The 21840-nt window shown below is 31.4% G+C and overlaps 1 protein-coding gene across 3 annotated transcripts in view; it reads left to right on the forward strand.

Moving 5' to 3' along the window:
* Positions 1-21840, forward strand: part of LOC106685497 (protein outspread) — a 104266-nt gene that overhangs the window by 45104 nt on the left and 37322 nt on the right. For all 3 annotated transcript variants that reach the window (XM_067050689.1, XM_067050691.1, XM_067050690.1), the window contains exons 2-9: positions 2225-2413; positions 15728-15812; positions 15992-16150; positions 16652-16813; positions 16924-17105; positions 18723-18860; positions 18947-19108; positions 20356-20480. In XM_067050689.1, coding sequence (XP_066906790.1) covers positions 2255-2413; positions 15728-15812; positions 15992-16150; positions 16652-16813; positions 16924-17105; positions 18723-18860; positions 18947-19108; positions 20356-20480 — 1172 coding nt within the window. In that variant the 5' untranslated portion in view covers positions 2225-2254. The remainder of the gene's footprint in view (positions 1-2224; positions 2414-15727; positions 15813-15991; positions 16151-16651; positions 16814-16923; positions 17106-18722; positions 18861-18946; positions 19109-20355; positions 20481-21840) is intronic.

Below are 21840 nucleotides of genomic sequence, written 5' to 3' on the forward strand. Positions count from 1 at the left end.
TATGAAAAATAAATAAATAAAATAACATAATGATAAAATAATATATACAATATTTACAGAATCGACCTGAGGATCCGTGAGCCCACTCTATCCCCCACCTGTGAGGGGTAGAGCAGAGCTCGAGAGATCCCAGCGCATCCCTCTCGCCGCATCACTGGTAATGAGCCAATGGAGGCTGAGCAAGTGGATATATGTGTATTAGGTCTAAAGCTAATGTAGGTTAGAATAGAGGAGACACTCAACTTGCTAACTGGTGTATTGTAGGAATTGGATGAAATGCAGAGGAGTTATGAACCATTATATAAACAATAAACAAATACCGGAATAAAAATAAAAAATGCTCTAAATAAATCAAGGTTGACATTTTTTTTTTAAAAATAGTATTACAGACTTTTAACGACACTGAGAACGAAAATGATTTGCTTTCCCTTACAAATTTTTTGTTGACCTACAATACTGAAATTGTCATTATGTTTTTATATATTAACAAATATTGATTTTTTTATATTAGATGGTATCTATTACAGTTTATTACCAGATCTTGTCTGCGTGTTTGGCCATTGTGATTTAGATGCATTTTAAGTGTTAATTGTGATCGTTATAATCCGCAATCAGACCCTGTCTGTGTTCATGCAGCGCAGTGTGGCCATTTTTATTATTAATTGTGATTTATCCAGTCCACTGCGTTTGATAATTACAATTTTGAATATAAATCAATTGTTTAACATGTTATTTTGAATTAGTACAGGGATGGGTCTACCAACTTTTGACTACTTTGAGAGTAAAGCCAGCGTTAAAAACTTTGTATCAGTATCCTTACATTACTGTTACAGCAAGCAGTATCTTGTTCTGGCCCAAATAGGAATAGTTCAATTGATGAAGAGCCATTTAGTATTAAAAAAATTAACTATTTTTTCCTGTTTAAATACACCTTTCTTACGATACAGTATAAAATAAAATAATTCATAAAAAAAAATCTTTATATGTAAATTGGCAAACTGGTGGAAAAAAAACAACAACACAGACAGGACTAATTACTGTCATTAAACTGTAGACCTTGGCAGGAAAATTACAGTTTAATGTTTCTCCTGCATGTACTAGAGTGGCTGAGGTGTATACTAAACTACGTTTTAAATAGCATTGGGACTTTTTACGTATAAATGTAATAAACTTGTATTTATTCGAATATAATAACCAAGACTATAAGGAATAATAATAAAAAAAAAATTAAATATATACCGCTACAACCAATGAAGGGTCAGGGGTGCAGTACTTTGTAAGGAAGTACCGTTACTAGACCAACGGTTGTGCAAGGAGGTGATTTGGTCAGAATCACGCTCGACTGCCAGATTTTTACCCAACTAAGTCATCCATTTTATGAGTTGAGAAACCTGGGGAACTTCAGAAGACTCCCGGACCCATAATGTTGACTCACGGCTACAGTAAAAAAGATAATAATTCCATGGAGTTAGTAGCAGATTACCTTACCAATGAACTATCCACTCCCACACAATAAAAATAATGAAGATTTTAATTTAATTTGTTCGTTTAATATGTATTTTGTTTCGAGGACGTGATGGCTGAGCCCGTCAGAGTAAAAGTCCTAGAGTGCTTGGTTTAGCCCTTCTTGGTTCGATTCACACCTGAGATAGTCGATATCTATGTTCGCCGTAGAAATGAATCTAGGAAATCATGAAGACTTGGCAGTGCAGGAGCCAATTACTGGCTGCGCTCTGTTTCAATGCAGATTACAATGGTGGACGTTAATCCCAACATAAACCTGTGCTACGATGGTGCGTCAGATCCTTTATTTTTGGCTTCACAACATTCCCTTTGAAAGAGAGTAGAGCATACTGATCCCTTTCATCTCCCCCCAAATTTTTCGAATAATCTAGAAATTCTACATCTCTCCGAATATTCCTGCTGTTTTTTTTTAATGGTAATTAAATTCTCACATATAAACAATTATTAAATTATAATTATAGCAACAATTATAATCAAGGAATATACAGCAATAGCGTAACAAAAGTTTGTTTGCCAAAGTCACATGTCGGCCTACGTGCAATACATCACATGCAACACAACATTACCATTTAGATATTTTTCTTTTCAGGCTCGATATGATGAATTCGAAACACTTATTCATTTTTGTTTTTTATTGATATGATTATTAATTTATATAATAAATCATTGTTTAAATGCATTATTTTTTTTTCTTTTATAGCCGGAGACGGTGCCGCAGGCTTCAATAGACATGAACAAGGTGGTAGAGGTGACCCCCGCCGAAGAGCTGACGGGCAACCCTTACAGCTTGGCAATCACCGCCCCGGACGTTGTCCACTTCGTCAAGGGAACCTGTAGGGAGGAAGCCAGGTTCTGGACCGACGTTCTGTCCGTCTTCCCGAGGTCTAAGGTAAGCTCTTCTGTTTAAAAAGTCATCTGTTGAGGATATTGTATTTTACTGGCTTTGTTAATATTAATAATAAATTCTTTGTTTATTCTTATCATTATACAACATAGTTTAAAAATAATATATGGGCTTTACAGTCTTAGAGTAACAATTAAAAAACGAAATATTTAATACATTAAAAAAAAAAAGAAAAAAATGACAGATAATAATAAAAACATTTTTAAAACTTTAAGCAGAAAAAAAAAACCCATTATATTAATAAGTTAGAGGTAAAAAATAAAATATTTACTAGATTAATACTAATTAAAAGATAATATTTACAGAATTAATACAAATGGTAAATAAGGGACATTTATTTTTATTCCATTGGAGCTGGATGAATAGCAAATAATGGAATAAGATGAATTTGAATGTGGATAGCGTATTGGAACGACGGATGGAAGTAGGAATGGAATTCCATAGGGAAGAGGATCTGATAAGGAAAGATCTGTCAATAGCTGCACTTCATTAATACAGTTGTTACTATAATTTATCTTTTAAATAACTGGATAATTAGAAGCTTAAAAGAGGTCAATTTTACTTTTTGTTATGGAAATTTCTATTTATTGATACTTTTTTTAGTTATCCAGCTTACTGAAAATATATTCCGAGTTTTCTTCGAGTTAGTATAAAGATCAGAAATTGTAAACTGAGTTTCTTACTTAATTGAGACGGTTCGAAAGAGTAAGAAACTCACTAACTCACGGAATAAAAAATTACACCCTGGCCTAATCCTTCTGAAGGAATACGTGTAGTAATCTATAAATTTAAGTGTTATCATTTCAAATGAATCCATCAATTCAGAGAAATGATATTCGCGAAAACATGGATTTAGATAGAATATTGGCCCTTTTGATTTGTCGTATCGTTAAGTTCGTCCTATTGTAAACGGTTCAATTTTATGTGTAATTGCATTGAAGAACATTTTTGACATCGAAATGTCAATTTTTTTTATGTATAAGGATTTGTTATATTTGAGATACAGTGCCAAAATACAAAAAAAACAAAAAAAAAACCTTCGACTAAATCTAGTTTAATCGTCTTTATGGGTTAGTTAGTAGTCCCCTTAGTTGAACATTATCCTTGTAATTTATGAGCTTGTTCTCTCTAAGTTCATTTTACACCCTCATTTCCATATTTTTATTTTCTCCTTCTTCCGCGTCATTTCTTGCATACGGGGTGTTTATCAGGTAACCAGAGTGGGAGGGTGAAGTTTTAATTGCCTGGGTTTGTCACGAAATAAAGGCCAGATGACGCCTTAACAGACTCGTTTTCCACAGTCTCAGAATATACAATCCAAATCCTAATTAAATGATGAAATATTATTGTTATTAACCTGTACTTGTACCGCCGCTGTACTGTACTGGTTGGGTACATAGCTCAGGTACCGACACCCCACCCCCCGGTACCTCCTATTGAATATTGATAGGCTGGCTGGGTTCCGCTATGCCCACACTTATGCCTTTCATTCCTTATTGTTCTTGAGGCGGTTGTCCTCTGGAGCAGTTTTTGTATTCACCATCCGTCCATTGTTGTCGGTATTCAAGAGCATCAGCTGTTCGCCTAAGGAGCGTTTACAAATTCTTTCGAAATCGGGGTTGGTAGGGTACGAAAAAAGAGTGTGTTCGGTGGTGCGTCGGAGTAGAAAGGGTCGTGTTGATTATAACTAGACTAGAGTGCTTTAATTAGGATCATGTCATGATTGTCTCTAAATATGATAGGCTGTGAATATTTGTGGTGAAATATTCCAAGAGCCCAAAAGGAGAAAACAAATTATTTTACTCCAATTTATTATTTCTTTAATGTATACTACGTACAGTCATTATTCAATATTGATGACTCTGCCTACCTTAGTAATTGGTAATAAAAAAATGTCGGCTGTTCTATAAATTACAAAGAAATCATTTTTGAGTTCATATTCATATTCAGTAAAGAAAAAAAATATGCGTTATTTCCTGTTTTTAAACGTCTAATTTTTACTTATTTATATTTATTTGATATATTACATTAATATTTGAAAAGCGCCTGAAATTGAAAAACGGCATGAAAGCTATCCTTCCCCACCTGACCCGCCCCACTAAGACCCCCAGTGAGCGAAGGTCCTATATCACTTTTGAAATGTTAGCTTAAAACGAGAAGAGGAGACTTTAAGATAGTTTAAATCGAGCATTATTTAAAAAGCGCATGAAATTAAAAAACGGCATGATACAGTAAATGCCATTAATAAGTAAATATTAAAATATTATTTTAATTTTTAAAATATTATTTAACCCTCCTGAATTTTTTTAATACATATTTTTTTATTGCATAAATATATAATGAAGAATATTTACCATGTTATTTTGAGATACCCCATTATACAATACAATTTTATTTATACTAATTATATTATAGGGGCAGCGGTAGCAGCGTGGTAATGCGCCAGTCTACCAATCCACAGGTTGTCACTAGCACAAATAATGCAAAACTCACTGACAACCTCCCCCCGGGCATTTGTGAGGCCCGTTAGCCAATGGGTGGCGCTCACAAAAAATAGGCGTGGGAGTGACGGACCCACCATGCGAAAAAAACACGCCAAGAAACGCGCGATGTATTTCCTTATACTGGCAATATTACCTCCTAATATTGGTAAATACATCGCGCGAGGACTTTAGGCCTCCATGGTCTGTTGTGCCCGCAATATGGTTGGCAGAGTTATCAATTTGGACTTGTTACTAGTTTTATTTAAAGTCATCAAAAATTGGGGTGAAATCACTTTTTTTTTTCCTATTTTGTCCTCTTAGGCTCATAGTCTCATTAGTTGATTGACGATTTGGTTCATTGAAGGTATATAGGACTACGAACTGTTGGCTTGTTAGTCCTGGAATATCCAGCCCCTAAAATGGGCTCAAATATCTTTTTTTTACCGTTTAAAAAAATATTTTTTATCATTCCTGGAGTCACCTTTGGGATTATTTTCCTGAGCATTGAGCTTTATTGATCAAAATCAGAACTAATGTCTTTGCGTGCTTGTAACCACTTATTTTCTGGCCTTTGGGTTCACATATCAGTATCGATAAATCATAATATCATATTGAGATGTCATATCGATAACAATAGCAACTTATAACTATTTTCTGTTTCGCTGCAGAACCTTGAAAGGCCTCAGTAGATCAGTTTAGAAGCGGCTCTGCTACAGTTTAGCTCTTAGCTATTCAGTTATGAAGGTCGAAATGCGGTTATTCATTAGCGTTGCGTTCCCTGTTTGAACTGTAAATTACTATGTTTAGTTGTTAAGTATTTCCTATTCTCAGTCCTTGTTTCTCTTGTTTTACCCGGCTTCCGTAGCTCTACGACAATTTATGTTATCCAGTAATGTCTTTATTGTTCATTTTTATGATTATAAAATTTCGAAATGTTCGGCCTTGTGATCTATGATAAACTGTCCATTCTCGTACACATTTACCTTCCGTCCTTGTGGTAATATAGAAACACGACTATCGGAAGTTGATAGTATGTATCTTGGAAGGTGGAATATACTGGAAGGAGTACGCTTTCAGGACGAATGACGTCGGGGTCTATTCCTTTTGTAGGCGTGGCATTCAGCACGCCACATTTGACAGTTGATACCGCACCCGGTATTGCCAGAAATGGCCAGAAAGAAAAGTTGAGTTACTCAAAGCGTGCTCACATTTTTTTATTGTTACATTTTTTGTAATAATTATTATTTTCAGTCAAGTTTTTGTTTTAAACATTCTAAAAAATTATGTTTACTATTTATATTTATTTTTTTATAAACAACTTTCTCCATTTTATCAGACACAATTATTTATTAGTATACAATTTTATATTTTCATTTTTTCCTTAAAATAAAGTACTGTTATTAGAAAAAATTAATTGAAAAACTAATCATGTTCATTATATTTTAGTGTCACTCCTAACTTTTTTAAATTCTAAATATTTTTCGGGATCCTTAATATTTATATTGAAATGAGTCTGAACAAGACAGAGAAAGAAGCACGAATTTCTCGAGAACGGGTTAATGGATTTTAATTATAGACATGCCAAATTATAGGGAATAATATTAACTGCAGTCCCTATTCTCTCTACATTTGCGATTAAATGGTCATTAATAAAATTGTTTTATTAGTTTATTAATATAAAATATATCAAAGTTGAAAGTGTTTTTTTTTTCTCTCAACATAGTTTATTATTCTCCAAAAAAACAAATTTTCACTAATGTGACAAATCAATTATAAGATTTGTTAGGAGAAATATTATTGTTATTTGTATGTTAATTATGAGTAAATTATATGAAAATTTTAGGATGTTTCCTTTATTATGACCTGATGGGTGAATGAAAAACTGAGTTGAGAGTAAAGGATCAAAGAAATTTGTGTTTTAATTAAAATTGTTTTATTAATAAAATTGTTGTATTAATAAAATAGATTATTTTATCTTCTACTTACGTTTGTTGAAATTCGTTTCTCTAAATTAAAGCTCCAAATTATTTCTAATTTCTTAGTAATTTCACTTGGTCCATGTAGGTATCTCTTTAGTGGCTTCTATATTGTGATTTATCAAAGTTACAGTACTTGAAAATTTTAATTGGGCGGAATTAAAAAGATACAACATACTAATTTGTGAACGGTCATTTATAAATTTAAAAAAAAAATATTGAAACTTTTCTACAAATAAATTAACTTAAAGAACAGATAAACTAAGGTTATTTTGATCCGAAGTGATCATGAATCAGTTGGAATCTCAAGAAGAGAAATAAAAATTAGTTTTGGTTTTTGGGAAAGTACTAAATGACATAACAAATTTGCACAATTGCCATTTTGGATACCAACATTTTGTAATTCGCCATCACAAATAGAATGGGCACGTTTTGTGTGAAATGGAGCTAATTCGATTTATTCCCACAGACCATTTGTAAGTGTACTTCCACACCTGCTAAGACAAATTGCACAAGAGATTTTTTCTTAAACCGACAGGACCATTTTCGCGGATCGTGTAGAAAATCTTGGCGAAAATGTCTATTTAATGACATGGCATTACAGCTAGAGTATGATAGTGGCCATTGCCACGGCAGTTTTGCACTTACACGGCTCCTTTTGAAAAACATGTTGCCCAATATTTCAAAATTTCGGCCATCTTATTCGTTGGAATGAAAGGTACGTGCTGTAATTATGGTAAAAAAAAGTAAATAAATAAACGTTAGTGATAATCATTAAAACATTTTAAATTTGTGTGAAAGACTGATCTACATGACTATTATAAGGCCTATTTGGACATACGGAGTTGAGCTATGGGGCTCCACTAAACCATCTAATTCCTCTCGGAACCAATCCTTACAGTCCAAAATCCTTCTTAAAATCCTTAATGCTCCTTACTTTGTCACAAATCAAATCATCCATCAGGACCTCAATGTCCCCTATGTTGCCAATTTGGTCAGAACCAGATACCAATCCTTCCATAATAAACTTCCCAACCACCCTAACCAACTCGTTTCTAACCTGGCTTCTTCTTCACTATCTAATAATCCTCCTAGGCGTCGGAAAAGAAGATAGCCTCGAGATCTTCTCCTTTAGAAAGGTTTTTGGAGTTCTATCAATGGGTAGATTCTCCACATGTTTTTATCATGTCATAATATCACTTACAGCAAATTTACTTGATGTGTATATATGTATACAGTTGTAAATATCAATAAAAAAATTATTAAAAAAAAAAATTTGTGTGATATTCGTGAATATTATTAGTTTACCTTAAAGGGTTTAACTTTAGGTGATAAAATACCAGTTTGGGTGTGCTGGTGATTTGTTATTATTGGGCAAGGACAAGAAAACTCTATAAGAATGGTTTCAAGAATTCATATAATGGTTTTAGATCTTATTTATTAATATACATGAAATATTATTTATTAATTTATTTTAAAAACTGACAAAAATATGATTATTGTTAATATATTTATTTAAAATGGCCTGATGACGGGGTGATATAATGTTGTTTATGAATCATTAAAATAAAGAATTATAAGCTAAATCTAATTATATTAATGAAAACGCATCCTGTCAGAATCTCAATATTAACAAAATATGTAGTCAGCAGGAGAAACTGGGGGAACAATTTCGGTGACATAGAAGGAATATATTTGAGCATGTGGATAGGTTAAAATATTTAAGTTCTAAGAAATAAAAGTGAAGTTAAATATGGCGAAAGCTTGTTATTTTTCAATTTGGAAATTATTTAGCCTGCGCATTCTGTCCAAAAAATTAAAAGTTAAAATTTACAAAACTATTATCCTTCCCACTGTTGTTTACGGATGCGAAACGTAGCATCTTACATTGAGAGAAGAACAGCGCCCTAATGTTTTTGAAAATAAAGTATTATTTAAAATACTTGGACCGAAAAAGGGTGAGTTTAGAAGGCTACATAAAGTTGTGAGACTTATTGACGAACGGAACCCAAAAATGTTAATGTTAACCGAAACGTGGATAGGAGGATTGCGTTAAGACTGATTTAGTAAAATTGAGGTTAGAAAGGCGTCATTAGACAGATGTATGAAGAGAACGTTTGGTGGTATCGGCATCGAACCTTCGGGTTCCCCATATTAATATTAATGTACTGTATACAAATTAAGATTCCTTATTGCCAAGTTTGTAACAGAACTGTTTATACTTACTGTTTATATGTTTATATATACTGTTTATACATATATACTGTTTATACATATATACGCGCTAGAGACTTAAATACAGACACGGAGTCAGTAACAGGTGACAGCCGGGCGGTATCTAGGTTTATGTGCCGAGCGTTCCGTTAGTGCAGCCACAGTCTTATCGTTCCTTCCGATCGCTTCGAGGAAATTTTTACTCTCTTTTATCATTCGCCGTTATCTCCCTTTAATTTCACTTTGAAAGAAAAAATACGCACGCGGCTCCGACTTTCCCACATTTGTACGTACTATATTTAGAAGCAATGGGGGGGGGGAGGGGGGAGGGCTGCATTGCTTTAGTATAACTAAAAAAATATATTTTTTTTTTATTTCGCCTAGGGATGTATTTCAATGAATTTAACTTTGGGATACAGTGTAGTGGTAGCCAAGTATAGAAAGAATCACCAGGCCATGACACTGCCTTCTGAATACGTACTGCACAAAATAAAAACAAAAACTTATTTTTTTTTTAAATTATGACACGATTAAAAGAAAGTAGTACCATGCTAAATAACAGCAAGTTAAACATTAACTACAAGTTAAAAATTGTGTTTACGTTTTTTGTTTAACTACTTATCTCGATCCATGTTCGGGCATAAAACCTATGACTATATAGTAGGTTCTGTGAACAAGGTAGCCGGGGGTATGGGAAAGGAGAAGATAGTCAATAAATTAAGTACTATCTACTTAGTTTATTGTTATGTATATTTCCAAGTTTGTTTATTATTATTTTCTTATATTTTTTTGTCTAACCCTAAATTAAGGTTATCTCTTTATTTATATATTTTTTTAGCCCTGATGAAGGCCTTAAATTCAGGTCGAAACGTCGGCACAAATATGTTTCGTTTATTTGTGAATTTTTGCAGACCGCACCCTTGGCCTTATTCTCCTCACATTAATCTTGCTGTGAACTATTTACACCTCGTAATGTAGTTTATGGCATTTATCTTCGTAGGGGTGGATAGTTTCATGATATTTTCCAAATTAAATTCGCAAAATATTAAGTATATTGCCACTTGGTGAATTAAAATCAGGGCCTTGCGCGATGTACTTAGGAAATACATGGCGCGTTTCATGACATGGTTTTTATAGGGTGGGTTCGTCACTCCCACACCTATTTTTGTGAGTGCCACCCATTGGCTAACAGGGGGAGGCTGTGAGTGAGTATTCTATAATTATATGCTTGAAAAAATCCCGGACTTAAAGAAATAATTGCTGAATTTTCTGATGAAACATCAAGAAAAGCATCTCTAGTTCATTTTTGATTTTTATTTTTTAATACAAGTTGTCACCTTTAAATTATTAAATAAGTATTTATTTTAAGCAGTATGTTGATTGCCCCATGCTGTTAAGAAAATAATTGGAAGATACTTCTACAAGTTTACTAAACAATTGGAAACTTGTGCATGCGCAAGCGTGTAGAAGGTGGGTTGTTTGTACAGGATGTTGTAAGTTGGGTTGAATTTGTTCCTGACCCGTTGAGTGTCAGTTTTTGGGCACAAATCAAGGCTTGTTTTGCATCCTGATGTTTGCGTTCAGCTTGCATCGTTTTAGACCTGCCAAAAGGTGAATATTTGTGGTCTCTGTGCTTTAATTAATTAAAGAATTTCCTACACCTTTAGATTCAATAATTAACTCTCTATTTTAAGATTGTATACCTTAAAATATTATTGTTTTGATGCAAAAACTTTGTTTAAAATCATTTCAATTAAATTTAACACATCACATAAGTTTATAAAGAAATAACATGTTTGGATAATCAAATTAACAAATATCTGATAAAAATTCTCGAAAGAAAGTTGAATTTATGGGTTATTTAGTGCTGTTTCATTGAATTTCTCCATTTACCCTCTACTTTGCTGATGTTTGTTTTGTCCCTGTTTATAATGAGTGTAGTGTAAATAATTCGAATGTTATAGTCGACAAAACCACACAAATGTGTATATCCTGGATGTTGTTGCTTCCTTTGTTTACCAAGCTTTTGAACAAATCTTGAATTTGCAACAAGTGGCAAACTTGTAGATCCAGAATGAAGAGTCCCATCCATAATCTGAAAGGCCCTCATATTCCCATGCTACCATTTTGAAGACAACCTAGTTCAAAATCTTTCAAAGCTAAAAATGTTATATTTTTGAAGAAGTTTCTTTTCTTTTGCTGTTTATTTCATCAGGTCCTTGAAATATTTACCACAGCAGGACTAGAGAATTGTTATTTTAAAATTACCAATAAATATTGATAGACTTGTTAGCATAAACTAATGGAAATTTCTTCTTAATTACTCATTCTTCTCCTGACACTTTTATCAAAGCCTCTCCAATTATGTTGGACCACCTCAAAACTGTGAGGTAGCGAGTGATATGAAAGTGTCGGGATACACGAATGCCACTCCGAGATACCATTCTTCCTCCCGGGTGAAAGAAAGACGAGCTCTCTTCTGTTGGTTGCGGTTTGTCCCCGCAGCCGGGATGTACCGTTCCGTCGGTTCCTCCGTTCTTCATAACAGTATTGGCGACGTGATGGAGGTTTTTATCATTTTGGAAAAGAAAAAATAGGATATATTGAAATACTATTTGCGTTTCATTTGTCTTCCTTTAGTTCAAAAGCAACAGTTTAATATGGGACATGAATTAAACAGTAACACCCTAATTAAATTTTTTAACTAGGATTATTTTATTGATTTACAATAGTTTTGGTCTCTTCGACCTATAAGGTCATTTTTACTCTGTAAAAAAATTTATGAAAAAAACAGTCGAAAGATGCGAGTACATAGATTTAAAAAATATGGAGAAGATGGTCACGGTTGCGGTCAAAAGAGAAACAAAAATAGTTAACTATTTATTTTTCGACGTTTGTAGAGGGTAGTTTCAAATTGACCTCAACTGAAACAGCCCTGATGAAGCTCCACAAAGTGGGGCGAAACGTCCCCTAGTAAATAGTTGTTAACTATTTTTGTTTCTCTTTTGTCCTCAATCCTGACCATCTTCTCCATAATTTGAAATTATACAGTCAACTGTTTATATATATGATACATAGATTTCAATTTTTTTTTAAGGAACAAAAACAATTTTCCCGCTTCCTCTTTACTATTCTTTAATAGTTCTTCTATATTGGTCCCCAGTCCAACTTACCCTCGTTCTTTATCGTAGGCACAGCACTCAGCCAGAATGCGCTGTACTGTTAAAGGTACCCCACAAGGTATACATTTCGGCGTTGATCTTTTTTGTGGATTTAATTTTTTTGTTTTTTTAATTCGAGAATCCTGCCCCACAATATCCTTTAATATTACCCCATTTATTCCTGTCGAACTAATCCGTTACTTAAGACTACATCTGAACAAACGATTGACATGGAATCCTCATGCAAGACTGAAAGGACAGGAAACTGCTCGTCGATTCTGACTATTACAGGTTTTACTAGACAAACGGTCTAAACTTCCAATCCATTACATAAGGCTGATCTACATTACTATCATAAGGCCTATTTGGAATACGGAGTTGAGCTTTGGGGCTCCACTAAACCATCGAATTCCTCCCATATCCAATCTTTACAGTCCTCAATCCTTAAAATCCTTAATGCTCCTTACTTTGTTACAAATCAAGCCGTCCATCAGGACCTCAATGTTCCATATGTTGCCGATTTGGCCAGAACCAGATACCAATCCTTCCATGATAAACCTCCCAACCACCCAAATCCACTTGTTTCTATCCTGGCTTCTCCTTCATTACTTAATAATCCTCCTAGGCGTCTGAAAAAAAAGATGGCCTCGAGATCTTCTCCTCTAGAAATGTGATGATAGAAACTTCTACCAATGGATAGATTCTCCACATGTTTGTATCATGTAATTTTATTACTAACAGCAAATTTACTTGTTGTATATATTTTTATATAGTTGTAAATAACAATAAATAAATTTAAAAAAAAAAACTTTTAGAAAGCAAAAGTCATTTTCCAAAATTTCACAAAAAATATATGTTTTGAACAAGTTACGTTGTTTTTTTTATAAATCACTATCATTTCTGCAGATGTCAATGGCGGTGCAAAAAGTTACCGGACAAACGTGTGCTAAAATTAAGGCTTGTATATTTGGAAAAAAAGATAGCCCTGCTTACGTTTTGTTTTGTTTCTGATAGGCATTTAAACCAAGAATTCACGTTGGACTTGGAGGAATAAATATAATTAGAGAAATAAAATTAAAGAAAGAAATATAGAAGAAACATCGGTTTTAGTAAAGAAATACAGATTGTTTTGAGATTATAATTGGATAAAATTGATTTTATTTAAACCAAGAATTCATTTCGTTATTATATTTTTGTTATTACTGTTATACGAGTATTTTTTTTTTTTATGTATTTTTTTATTTTATTGTAATTCTGCGAAGAGTACTTGTGGTGGTTTTGGGTGATAAGTGACGATGCGTCTTTGTAGTACCTGCTTACTCTATGGAATAAATGTTTTTTTGCACATTACTTTAATAAATGTTATCTAGGTTCAGAAATATTTATTTACTAATCATACTACATCTTATGCTGAATTCCGCGTTATCCGAAATAGATATTTACTTATTATTCCGTATAAACTGACTGCTACTATAATTTTAAATTATGCGTATAAATATGGATGGGATAAATGCAAATAAATTCTGAAAGATGATGTATGAAGCTACTTGTCAAAAGTGTTATTTCCGAATATGGCCGGAGACGTACCTCGCTCACATATGGAAAGGAGACTAATAAACATAAGAGGGTGTGCCTCAAGGCTCCAAAATGGGAGAGTCTCATTCTTATTCAAACTTCCCATTAACAGATATTAACTGGATAAAAAACATTTACTTTCACCCTTCGTCTTCCTTATTCTTATTTATTTATTTATTTTTGTCGTTTTAGTTGTTCTATTTTAACACCATTTGACCTCTTTAAGAGTCGGATTGTTTATCCAGTTATGGCTCTTATTTTGCCGGCGTTGTTTGATAAAATTGCTTACTGCCATTTTCAATTTGCATGAAATATAACAAATGTAAACAAGATTTGCCGATCGTTCGAGGTCTTATTAATAACGGTTTTAACTATGAAATGTGGAGAATTGCTAAATTTATTTTAGCTCGGTAACAACATTGTCGGAAAGTTAGAATATACATATATTTTAATTTTTATTATGATCAACTTTATTATTGTCGTTTCTTTTTTCAAGGGGATTCATTTTTAAATTATTTATCATCGATTATTAAGACCTCATTAAACCCACATTTAAAAAAATAAAATAAAAATATACATTTTAGGCCTATTGGTAACGTTTCGGCATTTTTACTTTTGGCCATTTTCAAATTTATTTTCTGCTTCTTCACCCTAAATTTCTTATTAAAATTATTTGGATTCATAAATATGACTCTATAAGAAAATTATATAGGAATAACAATTGTTTTATTTATTTTATTTTATTCATTTATATATTTTCGACATTTTGGTAATGTTTCAGCATTTTTAGGTTTTTGCCATTTACAAACTTTTGTTCTACTTCTTCACTTCAGCCATCTTATTAATTTTTTTTAGTTTCATAAATACAACTCTATAAGAAAACTAAACAAGGATACAAATGTTTTATTAATTTTATTTACAAAACAATTTTATTTTATAAATATATATATTTTCGAGGTTTTTGTTATGTTTCGGCCTTATTTTTGGCCATTTTCTAACTTTTTTTTCTACTTCTTCCCCCCAATCATCTTAATAAAATTCTTTGATTTCATTTAATACAACCCTATAGTAGTATTAGTTATCATTTTTTCTCGGGCTTTTTCATCTATAATATATTAATTAATATTAACCTAAAATTCATATTTTAAAAAATGTACGTTACTTTTAAGAATTATATAAACTGATATGTTATTTTATTCAACCTGAATTTTGAGGTCTTCATGAGGGTTACTTAGGTAGATATTCCATCTAAAGTCAGTCAAAATCAGTTAACTTTAGACAGAATCTCTGCTTAAGGGACCCTAATGAAGGCTTGAAATTCAGTTCAAAATGTCGACACAAATAAATAAGTTTTGTTTATTTGTGTATCTTTGATTTGATGACTGCACCCCGGACCATTTTCTCCTTAAATGATTCTAAAAACTTATAATAAAATATTTGTTTATATTTATATACCGCACCTTTGCAAGAACAGTGGGACTATTAAAAAATGCAGTAGTTAAGGAAAATCAACTTCTGAATACTATATATTGAAATAACAGTACCAAGCTTCTTTACCAAGTATCTATAACAGTAAATACTTTCCTGAAATATAAAAGAAGATTTATAGTAATTCAATATAAGTTTTTTAGTATTTTTAAGTTAATTTTTCTCTAATGATATATTTTTGATTTGTTTTCATTGTTCTTATGTCTGAAATGAAGATTTAGTTAATAAGTCTAACAGAAATATTTTGAGCCATTTTTGAAATATATAAATGAGTGCTTTTAGAATTAGTAACATACTACAATACATTTAAGTAGATTATACATTCATAATCCAATTAGAGAATTTTCAATCTATTAAAAATTGTATCTTTACCATGCTAACTTTTTTTTTTTAATTTTCTAGGGGAGGCATAAAAGGAATGCAACTTTTCCTGGTACCCAACCTTCTACTAAATCCAATCATATTCTCCAAACTCCACCGATTCGAGGTAACTAGACTAAATATATTTGTATATTCTCAAATACATAATAAATTAATATATAATTTCATTTTTTTCCATCGCTAAACACATTATCTATTTATACAGTGTTTAAATATGATTATAATGTTTGATAAAGTTACTAAATAAAAATAGTCCTATTAAAGGGTATATTTATTATTTTACAGGCAATAGTAGTTCGAACAGTGAAGTTGTTTCTAGAAACCAGTACAACGCAAGGATATCAACTCCTGTTTGGGAAGGAGACGATGTCTTTCCTACTAAGGATGTCCCACCAAAGTCTTCCCCTATCGAGCAACCCCCAAATCAGGCTGATACTAGAAAAGGTAATTTTTGTTAGTTTGATGCTGCAGGTTTTAATTCTTTTTTGCAGTGTCTCTCTTTCCACTCGACTTTTAGAGAATGGTCATGTAGAGAGAATTTAGAGAAGTTTAGAAATAACTCAAAAGACTAAATTATATAAACATAATCCTGCTTAAAGTTTCAACTAAATATAGGTCATGGGCTGTAATAATATTGTATGTTACAAGTTTTTATTACATTGTTCTTTTTTCCATTAAATTATTTCTTAATAGTTTATATTTCAATGATAATATAGCTGGAAATATTTAGATAATGTAATATATGTGATACAAAGGGTATAATTATCAAAGCAAACTAAGAAAGATTTCTGATTTTTTTTTTCAATCAATATTATTAAAACTGCCATCATTTTGAATAAAATAATGAATTTTTTCTAATTTTGATAAAGTATTAGTAAAATATAGTTATATTTTAGGGTTATAATAATTGTTTTAATAGATACATATTTTATTTTTGAAATATAGTTTATATGGGCTCGCCTCCAACTCGAGACAAAGCTGATGAAAAAAGTCGGACAAGAAGAGTCGCCAACAGAGAGAAAAGGGGCCTTAAAACTGGAAGATCTTTTTCTGAAGATATTTCTAAAATGGTTCCTGTCTGGCAATCTGAAAAACCATCTCCACCAGGTACTTGTTGTAGCATTTGTAAAAAAAAAAAATATTTCTTTTTTGTATTGCAGTTTCATGTCCAATTTTCTATTTTCTACCCTGTTCTCATAAACTTCAAAATCTTTCAGCTGTTGTCTCTCCCACTGTCCCTCACCACGAGGTGTCCCATCGACTGCTTATGGAAGAGTATGAGAGTGAGTGCAAGCTCAAAGATATTGCTGACTCCATCACTAGACCGAGGGGGAGGAGTCTTTCGAATCAACATTGCCTAGAGCCGACGAGAGACAGTGATCTATCCTCGCACAGACAGGTATTTAATATTCACATGTAAACATTTTATTTAACTTCCTCTTTATGTTTGAGTTTATAGGAACGGATAATTTGTATCTTCAGGATTATTTTACTATCTTGATATAATCCAATAATACTTATTGTATCATCACACAATTAATTTTTTGTTGGAATTGAGTTACCAAAGAAAATTATGTACAACTCATTATAGAAATATATTTTTAAATATTTCTTCTGCTATGGTTTTACACTGGAAAAAATGTTTTTTTAAGAGGTCTGAAAAAAAATTTTAAGAAAATAAATGTCTGATTGGCTTACTTCACAGTAGACCTTAGTACATTTCCACATTCCCTTTAGAAAAAATACAATGAAGATTCCCTCTTTGATTTATTGATTTAGAATTTATACCTAAATCAGTCCAAAAATTAATTAAAAAGTTACCATTTTCTTAAAAAGGAGAACACTTTGTTGTATTTTTCCTTAAGTTAGTGGAAATTTACTTGGCTTTACTATGAAATAAGCAATCGATATTCAAGATTAAAATAGTCTTATAAACATGGTCAAACCTTAATTAGTCGAAGTTGATGGGAAGTCAATTAGAGTTATCGAATTTTCGAAATATTGAAGTTTATGTGTTATGAAATTTTTTGAGTTATCGAATTTTCAAAGTGTGAGACACTCTCTAACTCAGTGGTTCCCAAACCACATGCATACATTAAATAATATGCTGCATACCCCAAGTATATGGTAGAGGTACTGCAAGAAAATGCCATTTTCTCAGAATACTACGAAAAAAAAAAATTAAATTAAAATAGCAAATATACAGTGCATCCTAGCATTTACTTTGCTCTGTGTTTTTCTTCTGTTCCAACATATTCAACCACTTTAAAAATAATTGTGCCACAAATTTTTTTTAGCTCAAAACCGTGTTACGGTATTATACGGTGTACTTTTTACGTACACGGGTACCGTGGCATAAAAAGTATGGGAACTGTTACTCTAACTCAAGGTAAACAATGACGGTTTTACTTTTTATTGTAAATAAAGGGTAAATTTCCTGTAGTTACTGTCAATATAAACAAATATAAGCATAATCTTGCCCAGAAATGGGATTCGTTGAAACTTTACGGAATCTCCTGACTCTTTCAAATTCGACTACAACAACAAGTGTAATGTTTCATAATTTTTAATTTGAGTTATAGTGAGGAGAACGGTGGATAAGCCAAGATGATAAATTGTACGCGGCTAAATAACTATTAATGAGAAAATAAAAAAGGCTGATAATGAGAGCGGTCAATAAATATGCTAAAGCGTTAGGGCACTTTTAAACGAACACTTATCACGGATAGTCAAACCGACTCATATTCATTAAGGCCAACAAATTTTGAAATAATTAATCGATTTTTCTGCTTCACAGAAAACCAAAAATGAACTTTGATAAATTGAATATAATGTAGAGTCAAAATTTCATTTTTATCTCTAAAATCATTGGAAAATTGGGTTATTTTGAAATAGCCTACAAAAAATTTTTATTACCATCTTCTGAATAAGAACTTAAGCCTTTTCTGTCATTGTCACTCCCCCTTATTGATATGTTTAAATGTTTGCTTTATTAATACTCATGGTTAACTTACAGATAAGAGGAGATCCCGATGGATGCGGGCTCGATACTTCAATTCTCAGGTACTCTCCGAGCGATCTCCGCATTGATTTACCTGCAGAAGAACTTCTTAATATAAAAAGGGGTTGGCTTATGAAACAAGGACAGGATAAAGTATGTAGTATTGAAATAATTTGATGTTGGTATAATTACAAAGTATTTCAATTTATTTAGTCTTCATTCTACTTAATTTCTTTTAGGAATGGACGAAACATTGGTTTGTATTAAGAGGAAATGGGCTTTTGTATTATCGAGACCCAAAAGCGGAAGACCAAGGGATTCTGGATGGTGTTATTGATCTTTCAGGAATCAGCAGTGTTAATGAAAGCCAATCTCAAAGAAACTATGGTTTTCAATTAATGGTAATAAAAATAAAATTGCTTCTTTTTAATCATTTATGATTCTTAAATTCTGTGATTATTTAGACTAGCTGATTAAAAATAAGAAAAATTCTAAGATCTCCTAACTATAAATTCATCTGTAATGTATAATTCATTTACTTCATTTTTCTAAGACATAGGATCCTGTACCTTTTAAGACTGAATATTAGTTGAAAAGGTAAAGGAAGAATCAAAATTTAATTAAAAGAAAGTTTGTGAGTGATGTTAAGGCTGAGTTAGAATAACAGAAATTGATAGTGAAAAAAATAAAATAAATAATGGACTCCCTGACACATTCCATTTAACTCTTCCTAGACCTTTCCTGAGGTCTTCTTCTATCGAGAATCTACTCTCTCTGACATGATCTTGACCTTACAGTTCTCTGGCATTTAAGAGATATGATCGAAACACCTCAGACAATTTTCCTCTATCACATGTCTGCCGATCTTATGTATAGATTTTTACGTACGTCTCTCCTCTCCTTGTTTTTTCTTCAACCATTTCATTCGGCAAGAATCCTATGAAGATGGTCATTCATAGATTTTAGATATCAGAAATTTATTTCTTTATGTTAATGAGTGATTATTAAATAAATAATTGTTTCAAGAAATAAATCCTGGTAATTATTTGATTGAGATTATTTCATCAAATAATGATTTAACTTATTATTGTTATATATTTCAGAAATAATTATTTCATGATAAAGTCCTTTAATTTACTTTGTAAATACTATTGTTTAAATAGTACTTCAGTCTAATTAATAAATATTCTTTAAAATAAAATTTTTCCATTTTTCCTTAAATGTTAGATAAAACCTTCATCCATTCACACCTGCAATAGTAAACATTTATTTGTTTTTTATTGAAAAATTAGAAGTTAGTAAAAATTTTGGTGAATATTATTAGGTTTGACAAATAATTACTGGAAAGGATGTAATTTATTGGTATGTGTTACATCTGACCATCAGACTCTACACATATCTTACTCAAATAATAAAATTTACTCCTATATTTCAAATATTGTTCACAACTATAGACTACAAGAACATAATATTTATTAAATTGAGTCGACTTGGCTAACTTCAAGTTACGATTTCTTTATACATTAATTATGCTAGTTATATTTCATTAAATAAACTACTATGTGAGGTTACTATATAAGAGATAGAGTATACAAAAAATATTTCTGATTATTTATTTTATTTAAAAATTGTATCAATCTATTCGCAGACTTGGGACGGAAAGGTGTTTACATTGTCAGCACTGACAAGTGGTATACGTGCCAACTGGATATCAGCTATTCAGAAGGCTGCTGGGATCCAAGAACAATCAAGTAACCTGTCCTCTCCTGTTCAGTATGTATCCATATTTTTTGGTTTTTGTCTATTTTTGCTTGCTTATTTAATTTTAACTTGATATTGGAGTTTTATTATTTATAAATATAATATATTTAACTTATACTAAGGCATGATCAATGGTCAAAAAGATTATATTTAAACTTAAGTTTAAGATGTCAACATTTAATTATATATTTGTAAAAACATTACAATTTCCTTAAGGTCCAACAATTTTTTAGAAATAAAAATAGAATGTTCTTAATTCATAGTTTTAATATCTTCTTCGACTATTCTATTAACTTATTCTAATCGTTTTCGACTTGTTATAAATAGGCGTTTATAACATAAGTGGGTATTTTTGTTATCAGTTTAAATTTTATTAGTTCTGAAGATGATTGGACGTATTAAGTAAATACAATATAATTTTACAATACTTATTTATCCACCATAAATGAAACTAGCAAATTATGTAAGATTGCAAGTGTTCTATTATTAAAAAAAACAAAATAGTGAATTATATAATGCTGAAGAAGAGGTTATTTTAGTTCTAAAACATTTTTTGACTTTAAGGCAATTCTAATTTTTGAAAAAAAATTTATATAAATTATAGGTCATATCGCTTGACATGACTTGGTTTTGTGAAACTGACTTTATTGTGTTAACAGGTTCAAACATGCATTTACTAAATGTTTGTTAATTCATTTTTGAGCCCGCCTACACAATAAAGTCAATTTCACAACTTTTATAGTTGCGTCATTATACTTCCGGAGCAGTAATTTGGTGAAACAAATTAATTTAATTACATATTAGTTTTATGTATACTTTTTCGAGCTTACAGTTTTCAAGTTTATAAAATAATAATCACCGTGTAGTATTTTATTTTAGATATAAGGTGAAATAATGAAAATGGGTCATAAAAAATTGAGTTTAACTGATGATGTAATGAACACATTTTGTGAAAAGAAGCTAAAACATACCGAAAAAAAATGTAAATTACAGTTATACAATTTGAGCTACAAACAAATTATGTTTTGTAAAATGGAAGAGGTCCGTTGTTAGGTGGACAGGGGGTACTCCCCTCCTCCCCTTAGTGTCCTATAAATATATTGATTTTTTTAATAATTTAGGGATAATGCTAAGGAGTTAATTTTATTTTTTAATAAGTAATAGTAGGAATTATTTTTTTCTTAGTTTGAAACCATTTAGAATTACAAACTTTTACACAGTAGCTTTTGTATTCGTTTGAGCTCTTAGTTAGTCATTAGCTTGTTTGTTTTGTTAATTTTTTTAATTTTTATAGTTAACAATTTCATTTTCCAGCAAAATTCATTGTAGCATTGTTTTTAATTAGTAGATTCAAAGACTTTGTTTAATGATT

The sequence above is a fragment of the Halyomorpha halys genome, unplaced genomic scaffold (genome assembly GCF_000696795.3).
Source record: "Halyomorpha halys isolate HHAL.00 unplaced genomic scaffold, Hhal_1.1 Scaffold703.1, whole genome shotgun sequence".
NCBI classification, from domain to species: domain Eukaryota; kingdom Metazoa; phylum Arthropoda; class Insecta; order Hemiptera; family Pentatomidae; genus Halyomorpha; species Halyomorpha halys.